General features: G+C 38.1%; 1 protein-coding gene and 1 pseudogene across 2 annotated transcripts; both read left to right on the top strand.

The window, feature by feature from the left end:
* The window catches only part of LOC127973054 (tetratricopeptide repeat protein 12-like), a 29,168-nt pseudogene extending 16,398 nt beyond the window's left edge, over positions 1-12,770 (top strand).
* A 2,841-nt stretch (positions 12,771-15,611) lies between these two features.
* ankk1 (ankyrin repeat and kinase domain containing 1) lies at positions 15,612-22,564 on the top strand. 2 transcript variants are annotated; one of them, XM_052575560.1, is made up of 8 exons: positions 15,612-15,864; positions 16,067-16,346; positions 16,578-16,729; positions 16,838-16,887; positions 17,418-17,573; positions 18,173-18,264; positions 19,820-19,844; positions 19,942-22,564. In XM_052575560.1, exons 1-8 carry the CDS (start codon positions 15,671-15,673, stop codon positions 21,195-21,197), a joined length of 2,205 nt encoding a protein of 734 aa, XP_052431520.1. In that variant the 5' UTR covers positions 15,612-15,670; the 3' UTR covers positions 21,198-22,564. The 2 variants fall into 2 exon arrangements, with proteins under 2 accessions (XP_052431520.1, XP_052431519.1); XM_052575559.1 differs by having other exon boundaries at positions 18,173-18,273.
* Positions 22,565-24,114: the final 1,550 nt, after the last annotated feature.

Below are 24,114 nucleotides of genomic sequence, written 5' to 3'. Positions count from 1 at the left end.
ACAAAATAGTTTGGAGTTACAGCCTAATGCTTTTGAAATGGCCTATCCATCCTGTTGTGGTATCAAACACGTTATCTTGTTTTGTTTGGGCTTCAGAGAGCTGCAGGTTCGCCGAGCGTTCTGCTCCCGATGTCTTCTGATGCCACTCTAGAAGTTGTGTGGAATAGAATAGTAAAGACGTTTCTGAAGTTTCTGAAGGTAGACCTTATATCAGGTTTTAGAATTCAGTATAGTGATAAATTAATAAAAGGTATTGAAGATCTTAGAGATTATGTCCTTTGCATTAAATTGGTAATGTAAGTCACTACTAAAAAAAGACCATCTTAGATCAGCATGGGATGTTTTTGTTTGGGAAAGTTTAAATACTCTTTTTGTTTTCATAATCAGTGGATTATACATTTTTACTTAAAATTTCTTAAGCCTAGAACTCACATTTCTTCAGTTAATTTAAATAATTACTTTTTAAGCCTTCATTGAAGAAATATATATATATCATATTTTACTAGCATTATTATTTTTTTCTTAGAATTGAAAGTAATGTAAAGCTACCTTTATTTATTTGTTTATTAATTTTAATATTTGTTTATGACCTGGTTTCATCTTTTGTTGCCATTGAAATCCATTTAAAGCCATATGTACTATTTTGCGGCATTATTTGTTTAATAATTTTCCCATAAATAATAAAAATGGTTTATAAATAACCTGGTTCATCCTTTTTTGGCATTGTTTGCTACCATTATTATTTATTTACTCTATTATTCATAATGATCCATCTGTCTCTTTGTTTGTTTGTTCAACAAAATACAACAACGTGTAATGGTTTAAGTGCTTTATTTCTGTAAAGCCTGGATTATTAAATAGTATTTAGAAAAAATCACTCTATCTCTCAATCTCTCTATCATTTAATGACATTAAAAACAGATTTAACAACCACAAATCAAAACAAAAAGGCTTTATGAAATTCAATAGATTTTTTTTTTTTACAATAAATTATGTTTTTGTGTGTGTGTGTGTGTGATCTATAAATACCCCTAATAACCTGATCATATCAAACCAATTCTGCATCAAATATAATGTATAAAATGTAATTGCAAAACATATTTTAATAATCATTTATTTATTTCTAAATAGTGTTTAATAGTACTGGGTAACTTACAGGGTAAGGGGTTTAACTTTGGGGGCCTCCACCATTACACATGCATATATTCTGTTGACCTGGTGTGTTGGTTTTCTCAGTAGAGTATAGCAGTTGCTATTGTAGAAAGGTTTAACAGAAATGTGCTTGTGAGTCTGTCCTTCTGTCCTGGCAGGTGAGGACAGATGACAGATACTCCATTAAAGCCCTGACAGTCTGTACTGCCTCAATTTCACAGGCCTGTGAGGAGCTGGTTAAGCTTGACAAACGTGAGTTCTGAGGGTCAGGGAGGCAGAGGATTGGATTCAGTAACATGTCTTAAGTTCTCTGGACTTATGGTGACTTTGTGTGTGTGTGTGTGTGCTACCCACATTTATTCATTCAGGGCTGTGCACTTTGAGAAAACTCCAGGGTGGTATTGATGAGTTGGTGGTGGGGAACGCAGCTTTGTGTGTGGGCCATGCTTAGAAGTGGATGGAGCTCCCGGTGGCCTCCCAGGCACAGACTGTGTGCAGTTGCTGTTACACCACGCTGCTGGAGATAGCAAAAGAGCAGCCGTTCGGCAGAATGCAGCCATTACTCTTGGGAAGCTGTGCACAATTAGACCCCAGGTATAATTAAGTCTGATTTGCCTCTTGCAGTCACCTGTATTATATTGATTAACATTTATGCTAATGTACTTATACTGTACACAAAAGTGATACTCTGGGAAACATGAGTGAAAGTTAATGCCTTCTTAGAATTAACCTTAACAAGAATGCATAATGAATTGAAACACCTCAGATCTGCAGTTTTTAATTCGATTCAGATATTAGCATGTTTGTTTGTTGCATTTGAAATCTCTTTATTTTTTCGTCTCATTTTAGGGCTGTTAATGAGGCTTTTAATGAGATCTTTTACAGATGTGAGTCTCTTTCATTATTTACAGATTGGGCCTTTATACTTTGACTGACCTAAATAACTATTGAGTTTTTTCCCCTTTATCTTTAATTTATAAAGCGTCCACAAGCTCAGGTCTGAGAAAAAGTAGCAACTCTGTTAGTTAAGTGTTCTTGAGGCGTCTTATTTTCCCAGTCAGCATCAAACAAGAACAATCTATCGAAGAGGAGTCAAAATCTTACAGCATTCAACTTTGATGAGCTTTCAACTTTTTGGAGGGAATGCTGCTCAGAGCACGAGTCTGTACAATGAGATTTCAAACCTCTGAGATCAGAGTGCAGCCCAAAAACTGTTGACATTTTTGACAGAAACAGTGGAAGGTACAGACACTGCCAAAAATCGTACACATTACCGATGAACCTACTCTTTATGCATAGCAAACTAGCTGATGTTTTCACGCATGTTTGCATTTCATATTCTTAGCTCTGGTTTTATATTTGACTGTTCCCAAGTTCATCTTGTGGTCAAAATGAGAAAGAACCCAATTCTGTTGGTTTAATATATCTCTGTTGGATTTTTTTCAGGCACATGGAGAAACTCGGGGAGCTCCATGGTTTAGAAATCCTTCACTTCTGTGTGAGATTGATCATGTGAGCTACGACCACTCATTCGGTTTCTCAATAAATGAACCCATAACTCAGGACAGGCGTGCAAACACACACACACACACACACACACACACACACACACACACACACACACACACACACACATAGAGATGAATGCTGTCCTTTGCTTCACAGCTTAAGATGCTCATCTTAAGTGAGGCCACAAATTACTCTCATGCCTTAAGGCCTATCTTGATTATGCAGCTGTTTCCTGTGTTCATTTTAATTAGAGAGAATTCACATTGACATGACTCTGTTATCTGCTGTTGTAGAGAACATGTTGCCCTGGGACAATATTTGAAACGTTTCAATTTCCTTTCATCCCAAAAGACTCGCTTGGGCAGTGTATTGCTCTGTTTGTTGATAAATGGATTAATATGATTTGTCATGTGTTAAATGAAAAAGATTAATAAAACTGCATTTGAAGATAATCATGGTTAAAACCTGCTAATCTTTGCAGACTTGATAGCTTTAGAAAGCATCTGATGATGTAAGAAAAAAATAAATATTGTTACAATTCAAAAGGGTTTAGCAGATATGAGTCTGACAGTGTAATCCAGGGTTTGGGACAGGTTTTTTATAAACAGATTGCAATATGGAACATCAACATTTCAGATTTGTCCCAGAACATGTATAAAGGGATAGGATAAGGGTAGTTCACCTAAAAATGTTTTCTCAACCTTATGTTGTTCCAAATCTTTATGACTTTCTTTTTTCTGTGGAATAGTTAGCCATATTATTCAGAATAGCTTCTTATGTATTTCACAGTAGAATGTAAATCATACAGGTTTAAATTATTATTATTATTATTTTTTTTTTTTTGGGCGAACCATTCCTTTAATCAAATCACCCGAGTTTTGGTTGATTAGACAACATTGACGTCCATTCAAAAGTTACCATGTCTTCTGACAAAATACCTTTTTTCTAAGCATATTCCTGATGTTATATATATATATATAGTGTGTGTTTACTTTTAATTACACATTTTAGCCATCTGGGAATTAAGGATTATGATTTATTAAGTTTTGCTAGATTTCAGCTGCTTAACAGTGCATTGTAGTTGTTGTCTGATTCTCCTTTTCATGATGGGCCATACATTTCCAATAGGTGACAGATCTTCTGGCCATTCAGTAGCATCCACATGTGTCTACGAAACCACGCTGTTAGCACATGCAGAATGAGACTTAGCATTGTCTTGATCTAATAACCATGGACTTCCCATAAAAGATGTCATCTTGTTGGCAGTATACATCTCTATACAATCCCAATATATGCCTCCATGTCAATGGTACCTTTAAACATATGCAAGTCACTCATGCCGTTTGCACTGATGCACCCTCAAACCATGACAGACGTTTGCCTTTGTTACTGTTTCTTATTAAAGTCTGGATCCTTTTCATCTTTAGGACTGTCAATTTGAAATCTCTTTTTCCCCAAAACTAGCTGAAATGTGGACTTATCTGACCACAGCACGTATTTTCACTGTCTTCGGACAGTCTAAGATGAGCTCAGGTGTCTCTGTCTAGAACTGATGGCTCCTTGAGTAACAGACATTCAAGTCACATTTCTTCATGCAGCTGCAGGCTGTTGAGTGACAACAGTTTTACATAGTACTCCCGAGCCCATGTGGCTATATATCACACATGAACATGACAGTTTCTCATTCAAGGCCATCTGAGGGCTCAAAGGTCACACACATTCACCTGAGGTGTCCTGCCTTGGTCTATGCGTACTAAGATTTCTCTGGATTCCCTGAATCAAAGTGGTGAGCCACGATCCAGGATTGCTGGCAAAGACAGGACGCTCCGTTTAAACTCAATCATAATACCCTGACCTATTACCAATTCACCTGCTTATTGTGGACTGTTTCAAATCAGTTTAACTTGGATATTCTATAACCTTTCACTTTGATTATGCTTTTGTCCCAAAATTTTGTGGAGTGTGTTGCAGCCATCAAAAATGAATATATATATATATATATATATATATATATATTTAGAAAATATATGAAAATACATTTAGGTTGGTCAGTTTTGCCGTTTACAGAGCCAAGAGACAGGTGTGACTTCTCAAGACACTAATTTCATGATTTCAATGATATCTGTGATGTAGGAAAAATGTAAAGTATTGCTTACAGTGCCTTTAATATCATATTTCTACATTTTACATTTATTCACTTATCCAAAGCAACCTACTGAATAAGACAACAAGATGATTCATCATAAGGAGCAATAACACGAGAAGTGCTAACAATGGAAAGTTTCAAACATAGTTTAGAGTAGTACTTTCTAGAACAAGAAGGGTGTTAAGAAAAAGTGTAACCATATAAGACTTTTTTTTAAGAGTCAGCAGGATACGGTCAAGTGCTCACAGAAGAGATGAGTTTTTAGCCTTATAAACTACATTCATATATTCTTATATTAAAGACAGAACCAGGCCCCCAGAGACATTTGTCTTTGAACTTTCCAACAAGTGAACAGTGGTGCAGATAAATACAATTTCTACCCAACTGTAGTTCTTGGCACACATATACGGTATTGACCATGAGTTGATTAGACCAAGCTTTGATCTTTCTGGCGAAGGAAATGTGTAAACTCACCTTAAGATCAATTGACATGAAAACTACAAGTTCTCTATACTGTTTTTAAGTCTTATCTGAATCAGTTAAATAATGGATGAGTCGATTACTGCCTTATCATAGCAGCGTGCATGAAAAATTATACTCAGTCAAATACGATGAGGGTGATGACGGATCTACTGACGCAGAAATCCGTTTTATTTTTCTCAGCTTGCTTTTGTTCACGTGTCAGTAATCTAATCTACTTATAAATGACTAGAGAGCAAGGTAAAAGCTCACAGCAGGCTCCTGCAGAGAGTGTAGTGTGAGCACTGTTGGATAGTATCCTGTGTAGTGCATCTCAACAGAACTTCATTATGGTGTTATGTATGTGCAGCTTAAAAGAAACCAAGAGAGAAGATTAAGTATGGGGATTGGTTTCATATTTTTCATTTTTGGACTCGCAGGTATGTAAACTAAGTTTTTCCTCAGTAATTACCAATAGCACAATTAAGTGATTTAAATATCATAAGACATAATTGATTAAAGATATTTAAGTTTATAAACTATAGTTGTAATAGTAATGGTTGTAATTATGGTTATTTTTGTTTTAATAAAAAAAAACTATAATTATGTAATATTTAATATTGTTATTAAATTAAAATTAGTTATATGTGTGTGTGTACAGATATGTAATCTACATTTTATGTATAAATTTGTTGACATTTTCACAATTAAAATGATATTATTTAATTTTGAGACACATTACACCTACTGTACCAATGAGCTTTTAAATAATATTTACATGTAATATATTATAATAATACATTAAATATGTTATGATAATATATTTAATTGATATAAGAGCAATATTGATTAGATGAAGGGTACATGTTTTAAATCGATCATTTTTACAGTGGGCCCATCTTTAAGTGTGCAATTCTGCACTGTAAAGTTTCTGTTCTGTGGTAGCAACTTTTGTGGTTGCAAGATTTCTTAATTTCCCACACTCAAAAAAAAAAAAAAAATGTATATATATATATATATATATATATATATATATATATTGTGACGAGTCAGCTGCCTCCTCCCTGATTGTCACCGGCACCCCGTCCTAAATCGCCGCCCTTCACCAGGCTCCCGACTGGAGTGGGTGTGAGAGGAGGGGCGCTGGACGAGTCAGGGCTGGCGGCGTGTGATGGGGCACACCTGAAGGAAGTGGAGCCTCATTACCGCCGCTGGTTAAAAGCCCAACGCGCCTCTCCTCAGGAGACCGGTCTCTTCCCCGTGCATGCACGCTGGTGTCCTCGTGGGTCCAGGAAGGGTGCGTTGAGGGACTCCCGCGCCACAAGAGACGTGAGCAGCCGGACCCGCGATCCGGAGGAGAACCGCACCCGTTTACACGGCCGACGGGCCAGGATGCCGGGCCGTCCATCCCCTACCAGCGCCGCGGCCGACGAGAGAGATGCGGCCGCTAGAGGAAGCCGCCGCCCCTCGCGCCCCGGACCAAGGAGGGGAGCGCGTGCGGCCGCCGGACTCCGCCCCTTACCTGGACCCTTCCTCCATGAACACTGCCCGACCTACACAAACCCCGCAGCACGACGAGGACACCAGATTCCCTGTTATTTTGGACACTTTCCCCCTTTGGCCACTTTTATTCCCAGTTATTTTATGATTTCTGTTAATAAAAGCCTCTCCGAGGCCTGACGCCACGCCCACTGTGTCTGTCTTGTGCTCCTCCCGTGACAATATATATATATATATATATATATATATATATATATATATATATATACACACACACACACACACACACACACAAAAGCTGTCGCTAGGACGATAAACTTTTTTTTGCCCACCCCTAAATGCATATTAGTACCTTTTGAAAGGATGGTTCCCCAGTGACAGCACTGAGACACAGTTAAAAGGGTACTGAATAATTAATTAATGCAAATGTTGCAACTTGCTTATCTGTATTGTGTTATGGAACAATCCTTATGCATGCAATAATTTTAACTGCAACCATTTATATTTTGTGTATTCAGTCGTAAAATTTTAATGGCCCTCGAACTGTTTATATTGTAGGTATTTATGTGTATTTTATGAGGCATCTCACAAGCAAAATTGCAACTCTGCTTTTTCAGTGAGCGCAAAGGAGGAGGACCTGCAAGGCTTTCAGTCCCTACAAACCGAGAGCGCAATCTTCATAACAAATGTGCCATCAGAAGAGCAAAACAGCTCCAGTGATAATGGTGGAAAAGTTTCCACGGAAAGCCCTGCTCTCCTGACTATGGTTGTAATCAGTTCTCCAGGGACAGATTTGTTTCATACGCCACATGAGAGTCAGCACTCAAGTACATTAAATGCAACCACAACTGCTGATAAAGACGCAATTACCTCAAATAAACAGAGCTTTGTCTTCGCTTATGGTACAAGTACACGTTCCAAGGGTGAGGATGGCAAGGCAGCGAGGGCGTTACAGTCTGACGGAGACCTCTCATTGAACTCCAGTGATGAGGAGAGGCTTCATCCCTCAGCTGAGGCTGAATTTAAGTCAGTGATGAATGACACCATGACTCCTGCTGCTCATCTGTCTAGAGGCAGGGGAAAGATCTCTGCTTTTTTTCACACTTCGCTGGAAAGCGAGAATCAAAGAGTCTTGGAGTCTATTACTCCTTCGTCCACAAATGGCATTCCCATGGTATCGGCCACTGATCCAGCAGTAATTGATAACCTTGGGGAGTCAAACAAGAGCGTGGAAAGATGGGGCGAAAACAAGACTAAAAATTGGACTCTGGAGTCTTTTGGAGCTGATAACCCTGTGAATCCTACTGAAGAGGTTTCTCTGAATAAAAACCATTCAACCATTATGCATTTTACAGTTTTGCAGGGTACAGGGCTTTTAACCACTGAGCTTGGTCAAAATCCAAGAAATGGATCTGAGCATGAGCCAAAAGAACAGAAGAATCTGCTTTCACCGAGTTCACTCATCCTTGATACTCCATTACAAGTGAAATCAACCAGCCAAGTAATAGTTAATAAAATGGCAGAAAGCAGCAAAAATCCCAGCACCAATGGACCAAAACCCTTCGGGGTGTCACTAAAGCAACCAGACTCCATGTTTTTATTCTCCGCTTCAAAGCTGATCCCTGCAAAGAATCAGGACGTAACCACGCTGAATTCTTTTTCAAACATGGTAACAGCTGCTGGTAAAATGCATGTGACAAAACAATTTGTGGCCTCACGGTTGATATCCGACTTCGTGCATAGATTTGTCTCAGCAAGGGACGGACTAGAAAGCAAATCAATTTTTCACTCCAAATTAAGTGAAGAGCGTCAAATCAAACCAACATTCCATACCTCACCAACAAGTTTCTTTCATCGTCTGAATAAAAGTGACCTTTCTTTGGCCGCTCAAAACTTTTCATCTTTACTCAAAATGTCCTATCTTTGTACCAAAGGAGCCAGAGCATCTAATATCTCTTTGATGGAGAAACGTAACAGAATGGATGATTTTCCAGTTTGGCTGAGTGAATTGATGGCCTTTAGTACTGCCTCATTAAACAATGCTGAGGAAGCGACTACAGCGAGTGATATGCGAAAGTTCATGAAACAGACTCAAAGTTCACTCGCTGCTCCTCGAACCCTTTCACCTCAAGAAGATGCTTCAAAACAGCTTGATCAGTTTGACAAATTATCTACAGCGGCGCCTCTTCCACCTCTGACAAAGCTTAAGAATCTGTTTCATGTCTTCAAAGTGAACGATCATCAACCTCGACAGCCTCTAAATAATTTTCCCTCAGAGACATTTGTTTCGGTTCAAACTCCTCAGTCGATTCCACCTTCATTTACATATGCAACTATGAGGAGATTCCCAAATGTGGAAGACTTTACCAAACTTGACTCTATGAACCAAAACCAAAAAGCCCCATCTGACATATCAGAGAAGCCAGTCATGATCTCAAACAGATTAACAAGACATGAAATGGTAAACACAACCACAATCAACAAAAACAAATCACATTTTAGCATTCCCCCAACACATCAGACTCCTAACAGCTACATATCAATAACCAAGTCCTTGATTACAACAGTTCCACAAAAGTCCTTTCTGCTAACAACAACTTTCGCTAAATCACAAAATACAGTGACAACAGTTTTATCCATCTCTAAGAAACGTAATCGTGAGTATGACTTTATAAATCACTCAATGACACCTGGATTGCCATTAGACGACAAACAACATCTTAAAAACCCAAGAGGGACTGTGCCGCTTTTTTTGGGCAGCTACACAGTTAGCAGTATCCCATCAGTCCAGCAGTTCGTTGAAGCTCACCCTGGAGAGAAATTCCTCACAGAAACACTGCAATCACAATCTGGACTTCAGATTGAGTCGAACTTAAAGAAGAGAGATGGCGGGGTTAAACCAGCAACTCTGAAACACCATGATCAGAGCAGTCATTCCATTGCTGGCATGAATCAAACCTCGTTCACGTCAATTTCGCCCAGGATTGGTTCAAATCCAATTCACACTACTGTTTCCCCTGTTGCTCTGTCAAATACAGGGTTTAAACAAAATTTGACCTTCTCTGCTTTTCCGTCAGTATCTGTTGAGCAGAAAATAAATGGACTTGACAACCACAAAGATTCACTTCATATGTTTGTCAATTTATCAGATGTTAAAGAGCAACCTAAGAACATGACATCCAGCCCAATTTCTGTCATCAGTAGGCACACAACAGCTGATGCACGACCAGAAGGGACCTTGAACACGTCACCCCTTGAATCATTCACTGGAACAACTTCACCAACTTTCACTTTGGATCTTATTCATATGCAGAATGCGTTGCATAAAGAGCATGTGACCTTAGCTGAAAACCAGACTGAATTTTTCTCAACAGTGAATGAGCATTCACAAACGACGCAATCGAACTTTCCTGCTGACGAAATGTCCAGTTCAGACGCAACAGAAGATGTACAAAAACACCTTGGGCGGACTTCGCTGTCTGCTGTTAGTGGGGAAAAGTTCTCTCCTATTGTCCACACGGATTTGAGTTTCTCAAGTACAGAGACACAATCGCTCCCCAAAGGTTCATTACAGTCCGGGGAAGGGAGTGAAGATATTTCACATGGCACTACTCCATTTGCTGAAAGTGACTCAGGGGTATCTGCTGAGTTCATGTCAGACCTGCCAGTGATAAACAGGAAGAGGAGGATTATATCACCCGATTCTCTCAGTGGGTAATGACACCCAACTCTTAAATCACTTTTAAGGTGGAAAACAAACAGTTTTATTAGCATTTAGTGCTAGATCAATCACCAGCATTAGATAGATAGATCTGAAACTATATATTAAAATTGAAAAACAAAAGCTTTATTTGTTTGTTTAGAAAACTGCACTCATTTTATTTCAGTTTAGTGATATCAGTAAAGAAGTATGTCTGCTGTTGTTGTGGAAGGAATGTTACTTTACTGAATAAACTTTAGCTCCACAAGTACAGATGTAATCTATAGAGATGCCAGCATGGTGATAAACTCTAGTCAACATGATTAATTTTCACCGCCCTCAAAATGGATTTTGACCGTCTGATTGTCTTCTTCCAGTCTGGCGCAAATCTCAGATGATATCTGCGGCACTGGCAACTACACAGCAGAGATGAGTCTGAACTTGGAGAGAGATATCATGCCCGGAGATCTCATCCCTGCCCTCGGAAACCTGCGTGTCGTCATCAGCCTCAAAACAAATAACAGCCAGGTGAACCTAGAGATAAAATCCTGCTGCCTCTCGCCCACCGTCAGACTTGATGAATTTAATACCACCTGCTGCATTTTTTCCAGGTAATGTGCACCTCTCAGGTTATTTTAGATTAACTGAAATCACATGGTGCCCATGAACCAGGCCACATTTCACATTATGGTCCCAAATCAGCTTCATGGTCAGAGCATGGCAGGATTATACGGATCCCGTCTCCCATATTTTTAAGTGGAAGTTTAATACATCAACATTAGTTACTGTTTAGATGACTCAGCTACATTTTAACTGGTCACCTTATCACCTTATCCAGGGGAACAGCATTATAATGATTGGCTAAGAAACATTCCCTCAAACTTGAGAAAGCTATAAATATCCTGGGCAAAGTATGTCCCTGTATCGAGCGTTAGAGCAGTACAGTAAACTGCTGATGTCTGTGTCCCTGCTGGTGTATGAAGTATTCACTTTCCATCAGTCTCTCTGCTCGGTTGCCAATAGCACATTGCCAAAATATCCAGAGACAGCACTATGTGTGCTTTCAGCAAATGTATGTACTAAACCTTTTATCAAAATAAAACATCTGTGAGGTAAATTCTTTGGAAGTACAGTAATGTGCTTTTGTTTAACAAAACTGTTTTTCAATTAGGGGAGACGTGGGAGGTCTTGTTTTTTTATCAAATAAAATTGATAAGGAAGTATTTTTTTTTTTTTCAAATTACACTGGAAAACAGCAGATGAAAGTTCAGAGGGAGGCAGTCAGTGCCATTTTGCTAACTTTTACCCTATTCTGTGCCATTTACTGCATAAAAAGAACAAGAAGTATCTAAGAATTTTAGATTAGATACTTATTTAATTTAATCCTAGCATTCTTAAGCCTTAGAAAAGCAGCACTAAATGTGTTCTTTATTGCATTATGGTAGTTAGTTTTTGAGCTGTGTAATCATGTTAATTTTAGTGGAGTAATGACTGGAGAAGCCCAGCATACTGTACGGCACAGAAAATTTAATTTAAAGCTCTTTTTTATGAAACACATTCATGGCTTAATTGTTCACAATAACATCAATCTATAAGATAAATTTAGAAAATAGACAGAGTTATGTGGACATTGATAAATGGCAATGTACAAAAATATACTATTTTCTGTATACCAATGATAGTATAAGATAAATTATGTTAAAATAAGTCTTTTTATGTTTAATGATGTTAAAATAACCCAGAAACTGTATCCGTCTCACATTGGATTCAATCAAACCACTGCTCTCATTGTTATTATAATTAAAAACCATCAGATATTTGGATATAGCACTCCATCCACAGGATTTAATTTACACTCTTTTCAGCATCAGATGTTTCACCTCTGTTTGCGTCACCCGGGAAAGTCCATTATTTTAGATTTGTTCGCACTATCGGAGCTAATGCGTCTCTTTGATGTGAACTCCCTCAGGCTGCCTATAGACCCTCATGGCATTAGACTGCTTCCTAGCGTCCTGTCAAAGAGCGCCAGCTTCACCATCAGTCTCTTCCAGATGATCAATTACTCCACCGCGTACCTGCACTGTGACCTCAGCGTGTGTTTGAGGAACCGTTCTGAGTGCGAGAAGGTAAGTCTGAACCCAGCTTCACAGATGAAAACTTGGGGATCATTTATCACTGTCGAAGAGGTCTCAATATTTCTACTTTTCATTACTCTCCCTCGTTTGATGACAGCGTCTGCAGTTTCTAAATAAATTATCTTCCCCGGCTTGTTACTCTGTAACTGCAAGACAGAAAGTGAAGTAGTCGGCAATTCGTGGGCTAACAGAATAACTCGTCGAGCCTGTAAACAATTTGAAAGTATGCAGAAGTTTAGGGGATTTATTTTGGCCCCATATAATGGCTTGATTTCAGGATGATGACATTATTGTTTATGCATTTCTCATCATAGCAGTGTGTTCAGAGTCGAAATGCGCATCTCAGAGAGGAACCAGGGGCTATCTTCAGCAGCACGGGAAATCGCATTTCTTTTGGCCCTGTTTTGAAAGAAGCAGACAATTCATCATTCTCTGAAGCAGCAGGTAACTTATTACCAATTTTATTACCTTATTACCATATTTCAGCAGAACTGTTGGTCTGATCTGGTTTGTTAATGCTGTACAGATGACACTGAAGCCGTGGTGATGATTATCAGCTCAGTGGCCAGCTGTTTGCTGGCATGTTTGGCTCTCTTTCTTGTCTGGATGGCAAACAGACGTTGTCTGCAAAGGTCCAGGACCCTTTGTGAATGCTAACTGAACAGAGCTCACTGCAAACCAGCCAACTGGACTGAAATCTGCATTGAGCATTCAATCATTATCTGACAGTTTTTGAATTGCTCATAATTATGTTTAGTTAGCTGCACTGGGAAACTGATTAAACTATTAAAGTTTTTTAAAGAGGCCCAATTTGCTCTTGAAAATGTGATTATTCTATCATGCTTTAAATGTTACAATAGAGATGTAAAAAATGCAAGCCAGTCAGCCATTTCATTGTGAACACTTATACACTAAGTAAATGTGTATGGATTGTTAACAAACAGCCGTTTAAAGGGATAATTCATATAAGAGCTTGCCCTAATGTCATTCCAAAACCTTTCTTTCCTCTGCGTAAAGGTGAGATTTACCTTAGTTCCGCAAATTTTCACCCAAAAAATGCAATAATTTCTTTGAATTCCGTGTGAGGGCATTGGGTTCAAGTTGGTCACACAGACTGTCTGAAAGTGACTTCTTCTGTGTGAGTTGTAGTGTATACATTCCCACACTATTGACAATGTACTGTGACTGTAGACACTACAGGCAAAAACACTCATGCATCAATGTCATGCATTAATGACATTTTGGTTTTTCTCAAAAATATCTCAGATGTATTTTTTTTTCAGACTAGTAGAAAGAAAACATCCAAAATGCACTTTAAGTGCTACTTTTATAACAATTTATGTATTTGTGTTTGTAGATTTCAGGCACAATTCATATCTTTAAAGGCCATTTTCTCAAAATGTGATTTTTCTCCGACTCTGACTCATAAATCTCCACTTCAGTATCACTCACATACACCATCTATATTCTATAGGTTTTCACAGAGGGGTTTGTTCAGAAATAACTTGCCTGGTTTTATACAACATTTTTATGTTATTATGTTTATGTTAGGTTTAGGGTTGCTCATCATAACATTCCCTAGTTTCTTTGCTGCTTTGAGACTTACCAATCTTTAATGTAGAATGGACTGATGTCAAAGATATAGAGGAATGCAAAGATATACATGAATGCTTCTCTTTATGTATCTCTACTCCAGTTCTCTCGAAGATTAAACATGTTGTTCAGCTACTTGTTTCTAGGATTCACATTATGTGTTTCCCATTCAAATAATCGCCGTTGGAGGAAAAATAGAAGCAATTAAGTAGTAACAAGCACACTGCCTTTGAGACGCATCTCTTTGTAAATCTCACTACCACGCTGGGACAACCTAGGGGCACAGCAGATTTACTGGCTTGAAGACCACTTAATAAAAAACATAATGGCTTCTTGTAATTTAAAGGACAGTCAAAATGGGCCCAATGGGAAGTGAAGCGAATATGTCCCAGAACTGAAAAGAAGCTAACTTTGATAGTAAATGTTTGAAAGTAGAGAAATAGACTATTAGAAACACTTGTGGTAGCTTGTTGCGTAATTACTCCTTCAGTTATTCAGGTAATTAGCGTATTGATTCCGTTATCTTATGTTTTAAAAGGTCATTTGCAGCTGTTTCAATTGCTTTGCGCACGACACACTAAACACTACTGCCACCTTCACTTCATCATTACAAAGCAGAACATTATGACAGGTTTGACTGTGAATCTAGTCCTTGCATCAATATATACCCAAGCAGAAAATCAACAGAGCCGGTATTCGTGTTGAAATGCAGAGGCTGGCTCTTTGTGCACTTCTTAAAGGATGAAGTGTCTCTTCGGGTGGCCGACAAAGACTGAATAGCAGCGGCTGAATGACAAGTCTCTCCTTCAAGGCGTTACAAGAGCGCTGAAGAGTCAAGGCATCGTCACCTAAAAGTGCTGCTCACTGCTTGATTGTGAATTACTGTTATTAGTATCATTACTTTATTCTTTGAAAGCCTGTCATTGAAGGTTACAGTAATTTGCATCACAGTTTGGCTTAGAATAACATTCGCTCCACAGGTTTTTGCTAATGTGCCAAGAAATTCAAGACATCGCGCTTGAGTGATTAATGAACAATGGAAAAACTTCCAGAGAACAACAGTAATTATAATGAAACTGTGACATGCACTTTATGTATCTGTTGAACTGTAAGACAATTAACCTTCAATTAAATATTTAGCTTCAAATATCTTTGGATATATTTCTGCTGAAATATATTAAAACAAATGAAACAGCTTCTCTAACGACAAACATGCACACATGCCTTATGAGGCCATTCCTACTGTTAAGTAAAAACATGAAGCTGGTATATCCGGTTTCCAGGTGTCCCACACAAATCTCTCAACCTCATTCAGAACTGGCTTTGTTACATTTCTATTCTTCTAATCAGAGCTCTGACTCCTCCCACCAAAACCAGCAGAGCCTTTTGTTTCATGTGTTTCCTTGAACTGGTTTCTGTGTGCAAAGAAGAAATGTCGAAGGGCAGCGTCTTCATTTCCTGAGACTGGAAAACAAAATGACAGCAGCTAATTCCAGCGTGCAGGGTTCTTTCAGAGACGGCAGCCTGGAAAGATTTACTCATTTTGAAAAAGATGAGTTTGAAAGTGACTGGGAGAAACTGGCTGAGCGTAAGTTTGGCCGTGTCTATAAGGTGAAGGTTAAAGTCTGGCGGGAAACATGTGCACTAAAGACAACGACCAATGATTACAGGTACAAAATTAAAACTATATTGCTGTTTAAACTATGAGATTGTAAGTAGTTCATAGGACTTATTTAAAGTTAACTAAAATAAATATTAATATTATACTGTGTATTATGTTTGTATTTTTTTTTTATTCTGAATAATGTGTGTGTATGATTTTATACATACTATAATTTTATATATACAATGATTTTATATTTTGTGGCTCAGGAACATGACACAGATGTCCAAAATCGGAAGACTGAAGTTTAGCTATTTAATCTCCATTTATGGAATAAGCAAAGATCCACCTGGTTTAGTGATGGAATATATGAGCAAGGGATCCTTGGACAACCTCCTCAGCAGTCATTTCTTAATGTGGCCTAAGAAGTTCCAAATGATCCACGAGATGACGATGGGCATGAATTTTCTGCACAGCATGAAACCACCCATTCTTCATTTGAATTTGAAACCAGCCAACATTCTTTTTGATGACCATCTACACGTGAAAGTGAGTCAGATACTACTGAAGATGTTTCTGAACCTATTACTGGTAAAAAAGAAAAAAAAAAGAAAAAAAAAAAAGAAAGAAAACTAGTGGTTTTGGAAACCCTTATAATACAGTTGAATAGTTTGCGCTTTTATCAGTCTTTAATGTTACTTTCTACACATATGCCTCATTTAGTAAAAATATAAAACCTCACAGTATTGTTGCAGTTTCAGACTTATTTTATCTATAAAGATTTCAGATTTTGGCCTCGTTAAATGGGAGGAGTTTTCTGGAAAGACAGAGTTTATTGAACACCTGTCACCACGGGGGAACATAAACTATGTGCCTCCAGAGATCTTTACCCAGAATCCTGAACCACCTGGAACGAAGTACGATGTTTACAGGTGAGAGTTCAGAACTTAAAGAACTTCACAGAATGTGCATAAATTGACATTTTGACAGTGAGTTATGATATGCCATGAAGTAAACATCTAAACATTCTCACTTTGCAGCATTTCTATTATTATGTGGGAAATTCTGACTCAGCAGCGTGCATATCAAGGTATATATTGTTCCTAATTTTGGTACTTTCCACAAATTTTTCCACAAGTTGTTGTTTTGCATTCATTAGATTATTATTATTATTATTTTGTAGGTTAAATGTGCAAAAAAATGTTTTATATATTTTTCTATTGATAGGTTTTGTCTATTTAATTTGGAGTTTCTTTATTAGTTAAAAAAATAAATTTAAACTATACTTAAACATCCTGTAATTTGGTAATAATGTTGACTGCAAAAAAAAATAAAATAAAGAACCACATCAATGTATACATAAAACAAACATATACAAGAATACAGAACAAAACAGCTTCTAATATTCCTTTCTAACCACCTTAAGGTTACCAGTCGACATTTCTGAAACATCTTCCACTCAGTTTATTGAGGAAAATTATTTAGTAGCGAGTTCCTTTTCCTCTCTGTTTGTTTTGAGTGTGCTAGAAGCAAAAGAGTTTGTTTACATGTGCAATATTTGAAGTTTGTATAGTACAAAAATAACACTCCAAGCAATTTGTTCTATTCTCCTTGTCACAGGTCTGAATATGACAGAAATATTAATCAGAGTGTCATCTGGCAAAAGGCCTGGTGTAGAGAAGATCCCTGAAGACAAGCCACTTGAGTGCGAGGACATGATTGGTGTCATGCAGCAGTGTTGGCATCAAGACTGCAGCCGGAGACCGGCTTTCTCTGGTAACAAACCTCATTTCTCTTCTTGTTTCTGTTAAATGAAGACTATAATAGTGCTTGATTATATACAGACAAAATGTATTCGAAAAGTCCCAGCAGATTTTACTCTTCTGAAATAACAATGAGCAAAGAACCAACACTGTTGCATCTTTTATCAGCCTCCCAGTTCCTCCGTGACTGTTTCTTCCTCGGGTCACCTTCAGTAAAAGTTCTAATTCAATTATTTGATTTAGTGACTGCGATAATGAATTTTAATATTCACTGTTTGTTGTTAAGCATTAAAGTAGTTTAATAAGCTTCTGCTAATTCTATTGAGGTGTCGTATTGTATAATAGGTCGAATACAATTAATCTCGTACATCAGATTATTTAAAATGCAGTTTGATTAGCACAGCTATATCCCCTGCGCTATTATTTTATCTCATTCACTGCACAATTATATTGCTCCTCTATTAAAGCAGCTAAAAGGCTGTCAATCATTAGCTGGCCATTTGCACATTTTAATGCAAATGATCACTCTTGTTTAAGAAGGCCTGAAAAAGAGTTAGAGCAAAACTACTCCCCAAAGTGACATTCAGCTGTATCATCTCCATGTCTCTGCAGAAACCGTGCGATTGACTGAAGTCCTTAGTGAAATCCTAAAAATCCCAGACACGAATGCAAGGGGTGAGATAAGAAAGCGTCTACCTGAACAGGTATGGAACGTAAGTGACTCTTCCAGTTCATGTTTAGACCACTGTACTCTGTCAGCACATAAGGTGTTAGTTTGAGTAATACTCGTAATACTCAGGGATCTGTGAACACATTCCTCTATTTTCTTCTCTAACTTTGGAAAGGAAACCTGTAGAATGTTAAGGCATGATTTGAACATGGTAAAATACTCAATACACAAAGCTATTTACACCAAACTGTTTTTTTCTAGACTACGGAGTAATTCATCTTTTTTTTTATTTCCTAAACACTTGAAATTGTACCACCTTGTTGAAAAAAAGAAAACAGCATATGCTGGTTTGGTATGTTTGGAAGCATGGCTGCTGGTTTGAGCTGGTCCTGAGCAAAAAGCCCTTGCTCAAGACCAGTTTAGGACCAGCACATTACCAGCTTAATCCAGCTCAAACTAGCAATCATGCTTCAACCTAACCTGCATATGTCGGGGAAGTCGTGTTCAGGTTAATAGACCAAGAAAAATACACTGCGGCTGAGCTTGGTCCAGTATTTATGCATGCTAGTCTGTCTACCATTTGTGTTAATGCTGAACACTTTCTTGATGAGGCACAACATGCTTTTAAACATGAAGATTAACTTGACTAGCAAGACTGCAGCTGGAGACCTGCTTTCTTTGGTAACAAAACTCATTTTTTTATGATTCTGTTTAATGAAGACTACAATAGGGTTTAATTATAAGCACCTTAGTCTGACTGAAGTTGTGATGCAGTTGACCATTCACAAAGAGCTTGACTGACAGGTGATCTGACCAATCATAACGCTGTATCTGGAAAAAGAAATAAATAAATCAACTTCAGTGGACTTAAACTTGAAAAATTTTGTATAAACGTCTTTTCGCAGTTTAAATAAAAATGTTCTGATGTCCATCCGCGTTTGTTTTGTGCTTTAAGTAAATACTGTATGAAAAGAAGATCTGTTGAACTGAGGCAATACAATAATCTGTCACAACAAATTAAAGAGCCTCAAAATGGGATTTATTGATTGAATTTCTTTAAAAATCTGAGACCTTGTTTCATACCAGAAGTAACTTGGTCTGTTTTATCTGTCAGTGTCCTCTTTGCCCCACAATGTATTTTTACTGTCTGAGAACATGGTGTGTGGCGTGAGATCAGCATGGCTTGTTGGACATAGCAACAGTAGTTAAGGAGGGTGGGTTTTTGCGAACAGTCAGTTGCAACTCGACTCTTCAGTTGGCTTCAGGAAGCATTTACACATCACTGTTTTCAACTAGAAATTGAGATTTTTTTCTTTAATTTACATAACAAAAGTATATTTGGGGGCCGGAAAATGCAGTCTTTTGAAGACAGGTTTCATTGTGCAAGTTTTTTGAAAACAATGCTCTTATCATCTCTGTGTAAATGAGGAAAACGTTTGTGTAAACCATGACACTGAAGAAATAAAATGCACACAAACTTTTTAAAATCCATGACAATAATACCTTCATATTTTTACCACTAATGTCAGCAAATTGTGTCATCAGTCACAAAATAGAAATAACATTCAATTTTGGTTTCTCTCCATTAGCCAAAGAAAACAGCTGACTCCTCAGGCAAGTATTTGTCCAAGTCCTCGCATTCAACCTCTTTTTTTTTTTTGTCTGTACAAACTCTATATAAAACTATCCTCCATCCATTTTTTCCCTACAGATGATTCTAGCGTTCACTCTCTCCTTGTGAAGAAAGAGTTTGAGAGCTTTAAGAAAGTTCTACAAAAAGAGCACGTGTCTATGGTCTTCCAAGACAACAACTCTCTCCTTCATCACGCTGTGGCAAGCGGGGACACAGAGAGCGTGCAGATGGTCCTGAATCTGGGAGCCCCTGTGAATTGCCAGAGTGCAAAAGGCTACACCCCGCTCATTGTTGCAGTTCTGCACAAGTTTTACGAGATTTGCAGCATGCTGACAGACTGTGGGGCTGACGTCAACCTCAGCGATGGCGACCAGTGGACTGCGCTGCACTTTGCCGTACAGGCTGGCGACGACAGAGCCGTTCGCCTTTTGTTAGACAATAAGGCGAGAGCCGATGCCAAGGAGAAGGATGGGTGGACGCCTTTGCATCTCGCTGCTCAGAACGGCCACGAGCACATCGTGAGAATCCTGATCCCGCGTCTGAATGCCGTGGATGAGCAGGAGCGCCAGTCTGGCCGTACGGCGCTTCACATGGCTTCCATTTACGGTCACGTGAACATCGTCAACCTCTTGCTCAAAAAAAAAGCTGACGTTAACAAAACAGATAACCTTCAATCCACTTCCCTACACTTGGCGGCAGATGAAGGGCACTTCAGGGTGGTCCGTTTGCTGGTTAATAATGGGGCTGATGTGAAAACAGTCGATGAGCAAAGCTACAGTCCCCTACATTTTGCCGCTCTAAAGGGTTACACAGGTATCTGCAGACTCCTGTTGAGTAAAGGAGTCGACCCCGATATCAGAACCTATCAGAATTGGACAGCCATGCACCTTGCAGCCCTAAAAGGCCATCCAGAGACTGTCCTCGTGTTAGAGGAGCACCACGGCTCAGTCAATGTCCAAGGGAAAGACGGATGGACTCCTCTGCATCTTGCTTGCCATCATGGGCAGGAGGAGGTGGTGACGGTGCTGCTAACAGCAGGTGCTGACCCAAACCTGGCCGAGGATAATGGCTGGACACCCCTTCACTTAGCCTGTAACAGTAGCTGCTTCCCTAGCGTTCTGCAGCTGATATCTCACCAAGCCAATGTGAACGCCCAGAATAACAGCCAGTCAACGCCATTGCATTCAGCCGTCCAGCTCAGCAACATCCCAATCATCAAAGCCCTGCTGATGAATAATGCACAGCGGGATATGAGAGACTCAAAAGGATGCACCCCCTTAACCTTGGCTCAACGGTGCAACAATACAGAAGCCGTGGAGCTACTGAACCGTTAGCACACCGGTGGAGATCCTGGCAGAGAGCAAACATGTTTGGTGACAACTCCACCATTAGAGGAAGTGCAGCATTGATTTCGGCTATCGATTTCCTTCCTCCTGCAAAGCTTGTTCTTATAAACAGTCTTGCTGTTGTTTGTGGTTTAGATTCCTAGAATTTAACACCTTTGTTTGGATTAGGTTAAAAGCTCAGGTGTGTTCTCAGAATGGAATTGTTATGAATAAAGGATTTGATGGTTAGCAGTATGTAGTGCAAGTCAGCATACAATTGAAATTGAGTTAGTTTATTTATCTTGAATAATTTATCAGAGCATGTTTTTCCTAAGAAGAGAATTGTTTGTTTTAGTAATATTTAATCAAAAAATAATAACTTGCTTCATCACTGAAACTACTTTATAGATCTGTTTAGTCACTTAGGTTCGCACAGGCTATTAAGTAATTTTAAAGTGATAATTTACCCATAAATTAAAATTCTGTCTTGATATATTCATCCTCATGTTGTTTGAAAAATTGACTTTTTTTTTTTTTTTTTTTTTTATCCGTGGAACATTTAAGACGATATTATGAAGAATGCTGGCAACCACAAAATGTTTTGGTGACAGTTGGCTTTCATTGTATGGAGAGAGAGAAAAAACACTGAGACATTTCTCAAAATGTTTTCTTTTATGTTCCACAAAAGAAATGAAGTCAATGTAGCAGCATTAGGTTGATTAAATGATGACTTATTAATGGTAATTCATGTTGACAAAATTGCCTGCAAAAAAAATGTGGTATTTTGATACCTACATTTACATTTAGCTGATGCTTTTATCCAAAGCGACTTACAAATTGCTATATATGTCCGAGGTCACACGCCTCTGGAGCAACTAGGTGTTAAGTTGGTGTCTCACAGTGGATTCAAACCCAGGTCTCTCACACCAAAGGCACCTGTCTTATCCACTGCGCCGACACCAACCGCTACCTAATACCTACTCATGTATTTAGCATGATTCAATACAATCATACTTGGGCGCTTTCTACTACTGTCAGACATGCACATGTCACGGTGAAAAAATCATAACCATTCATGGAATTCAAATGGCATGTTACTTTTCCAAACAAAAGCCAAACAACCTGTTTGACAACATGCTTAACGCTTCCCAGCAGGCTTCCGCTCATGTTCCACAAAAAAAAAAGAAAAGAAAAACTATATAGATTGAATGCAACAACTTCCTTTCTCTGACATTGTACACACACACACACACACACACACACACACACACACACAACTGTATAATGACAGAGGAAGGAGGTTGTTACATGACAGGAAAATGATCATATATATATATATATATAGAGAGAGAGAGAGAGAGAGAGAGAGAGAGAGAGAGAGTATAATTGAACTGGTAGTATAGAAGACAGCATTACATTATTCATATTTAACTAGTGTAAACCTGTGACTGAAATGCACCAGTTTTGTATTATACAAGGTACATTAAACATGATATAAGATATAGCCTGAATATTTCACATACTCTCTTGTGTCACAGAGAAAGTTGTAATGTGGATTCAGATCTTTGGAAACAAACATCAGGACATAAATCACTTTTCAGCAAAAGTTCTGGCTTGCGTTTTTTTTTTTTTTATCTCAAGTGAATATGTTAATAAAACATCAATGCCCTGTGAAGGAATTGGAACACATGCAGCCCATTATCACAGACTGTGGTTTGCACTGCAGCCGCTCCACTGTAATGTACATTACACTTTAAATGTCTCATTAAAGTCTGCATTATAACAAAAGTGTCGACAACACAAATTGATGCGATCCACATTCATATGCAGTTATATAAAATTAATCAATCTTTTACATAATGGCATGTTTCTTGGGTGTTTTTCTCATGCAGAGGAACCGAGATTGGAAAGTTCAGAAAATGTATGGATATGATCATTTTGCTGTCATGTGTCTAATTCCGAGGAAGTCAAAAAGAATCATTCTGCTCAGTGTGTGCTTGTGTGTTTCACAGTAAACCAAAAATTCTCAATTAAGTGTAAATAAACAGTTGTTAGCGTTTGGATCCTGCTTGGAATTTATGAGGCAAAATTTTTCTTTAAAGCTTAAAAACATTTATAATAGCAAAGCTGAAAATATTCCCCGTGGACTATTGTTAATGCACCAAAAAGCATCATTTATGTGGCTTAGGTTTAAATCTCTGCAGCAAATTTTATATATACATACATATATATATATATATATATATAGAGAGAGAGAGAGAGAGAGAGAGAGAGAGAGAGAGAGAGAGAGAGAGAGAGAGAGAGAGAGAGAGAGAGAGGAATTTATACACAAGACTGCACATCCAAGGAAATGTGCTGAAAAATAAATTATACCATTTCTGAAAGGAGATTACTAGTGAAGTATGACCAATTATTGCTGTCAGACTTTCATTTGATTACTTTTGGGTCCTTTAGGCAAGCACATAGATAGCTCTACTAATGAGTGCTTGATTAAGTTTTACCCAGCATGCACTGAACTCTCTTCCAGAGAATGACACCATGATTTCACTGTCAACACATTAGCTGTTGCTATAATAGACCATTAATATTATTTTGTTTACATAATTGCTATAGTAAGAGGCCACCACTGTTGTCTCAAAGAATGCCATTTTCCATCCCATGAATTATGATAGCTTTGAGGTCATCTACTACTAAGAGTTGATTAAATACTGTAGCATTTAGATATTATATTTCAAATACACAAAAAATACTGCACTACACAGATTTTTAAATGTACCACTTTCTTAATATAACAGAATGAAAACAATTTTAAATAGCTATTAGAAAAGAAAGAAAAGGTCTACAGGAAAAGTAACTGTATAAAATCTATTTAATAGGCATGAATTTAACATGTCAAACTCATATACAATAGTTAAAAATCATAAGC

The sequence above is a fragment of the Carassius gibelio genome, chromosome B15 (assembly GCF_023724105.1).
Source record: "Carassius gibelio isolate Cgi1373 ecotype wild population from Czech Republic chromosome B15, carGib1.2-hapl.c, whole genome shotgun sequence".
In the NCBI taxonomy this organism is placed as follows: Eukaryota; Metazoa; Chordata; class Actinopteri; order Cypriniformes; family Cyprinidae; genus Carassius; species Carassius gibelio.
The sequence above is the reverse complement of the archived record's forward strand: the minus strand, read 5'-3'. Positions and strand labels throughout refer to the sequence as shown.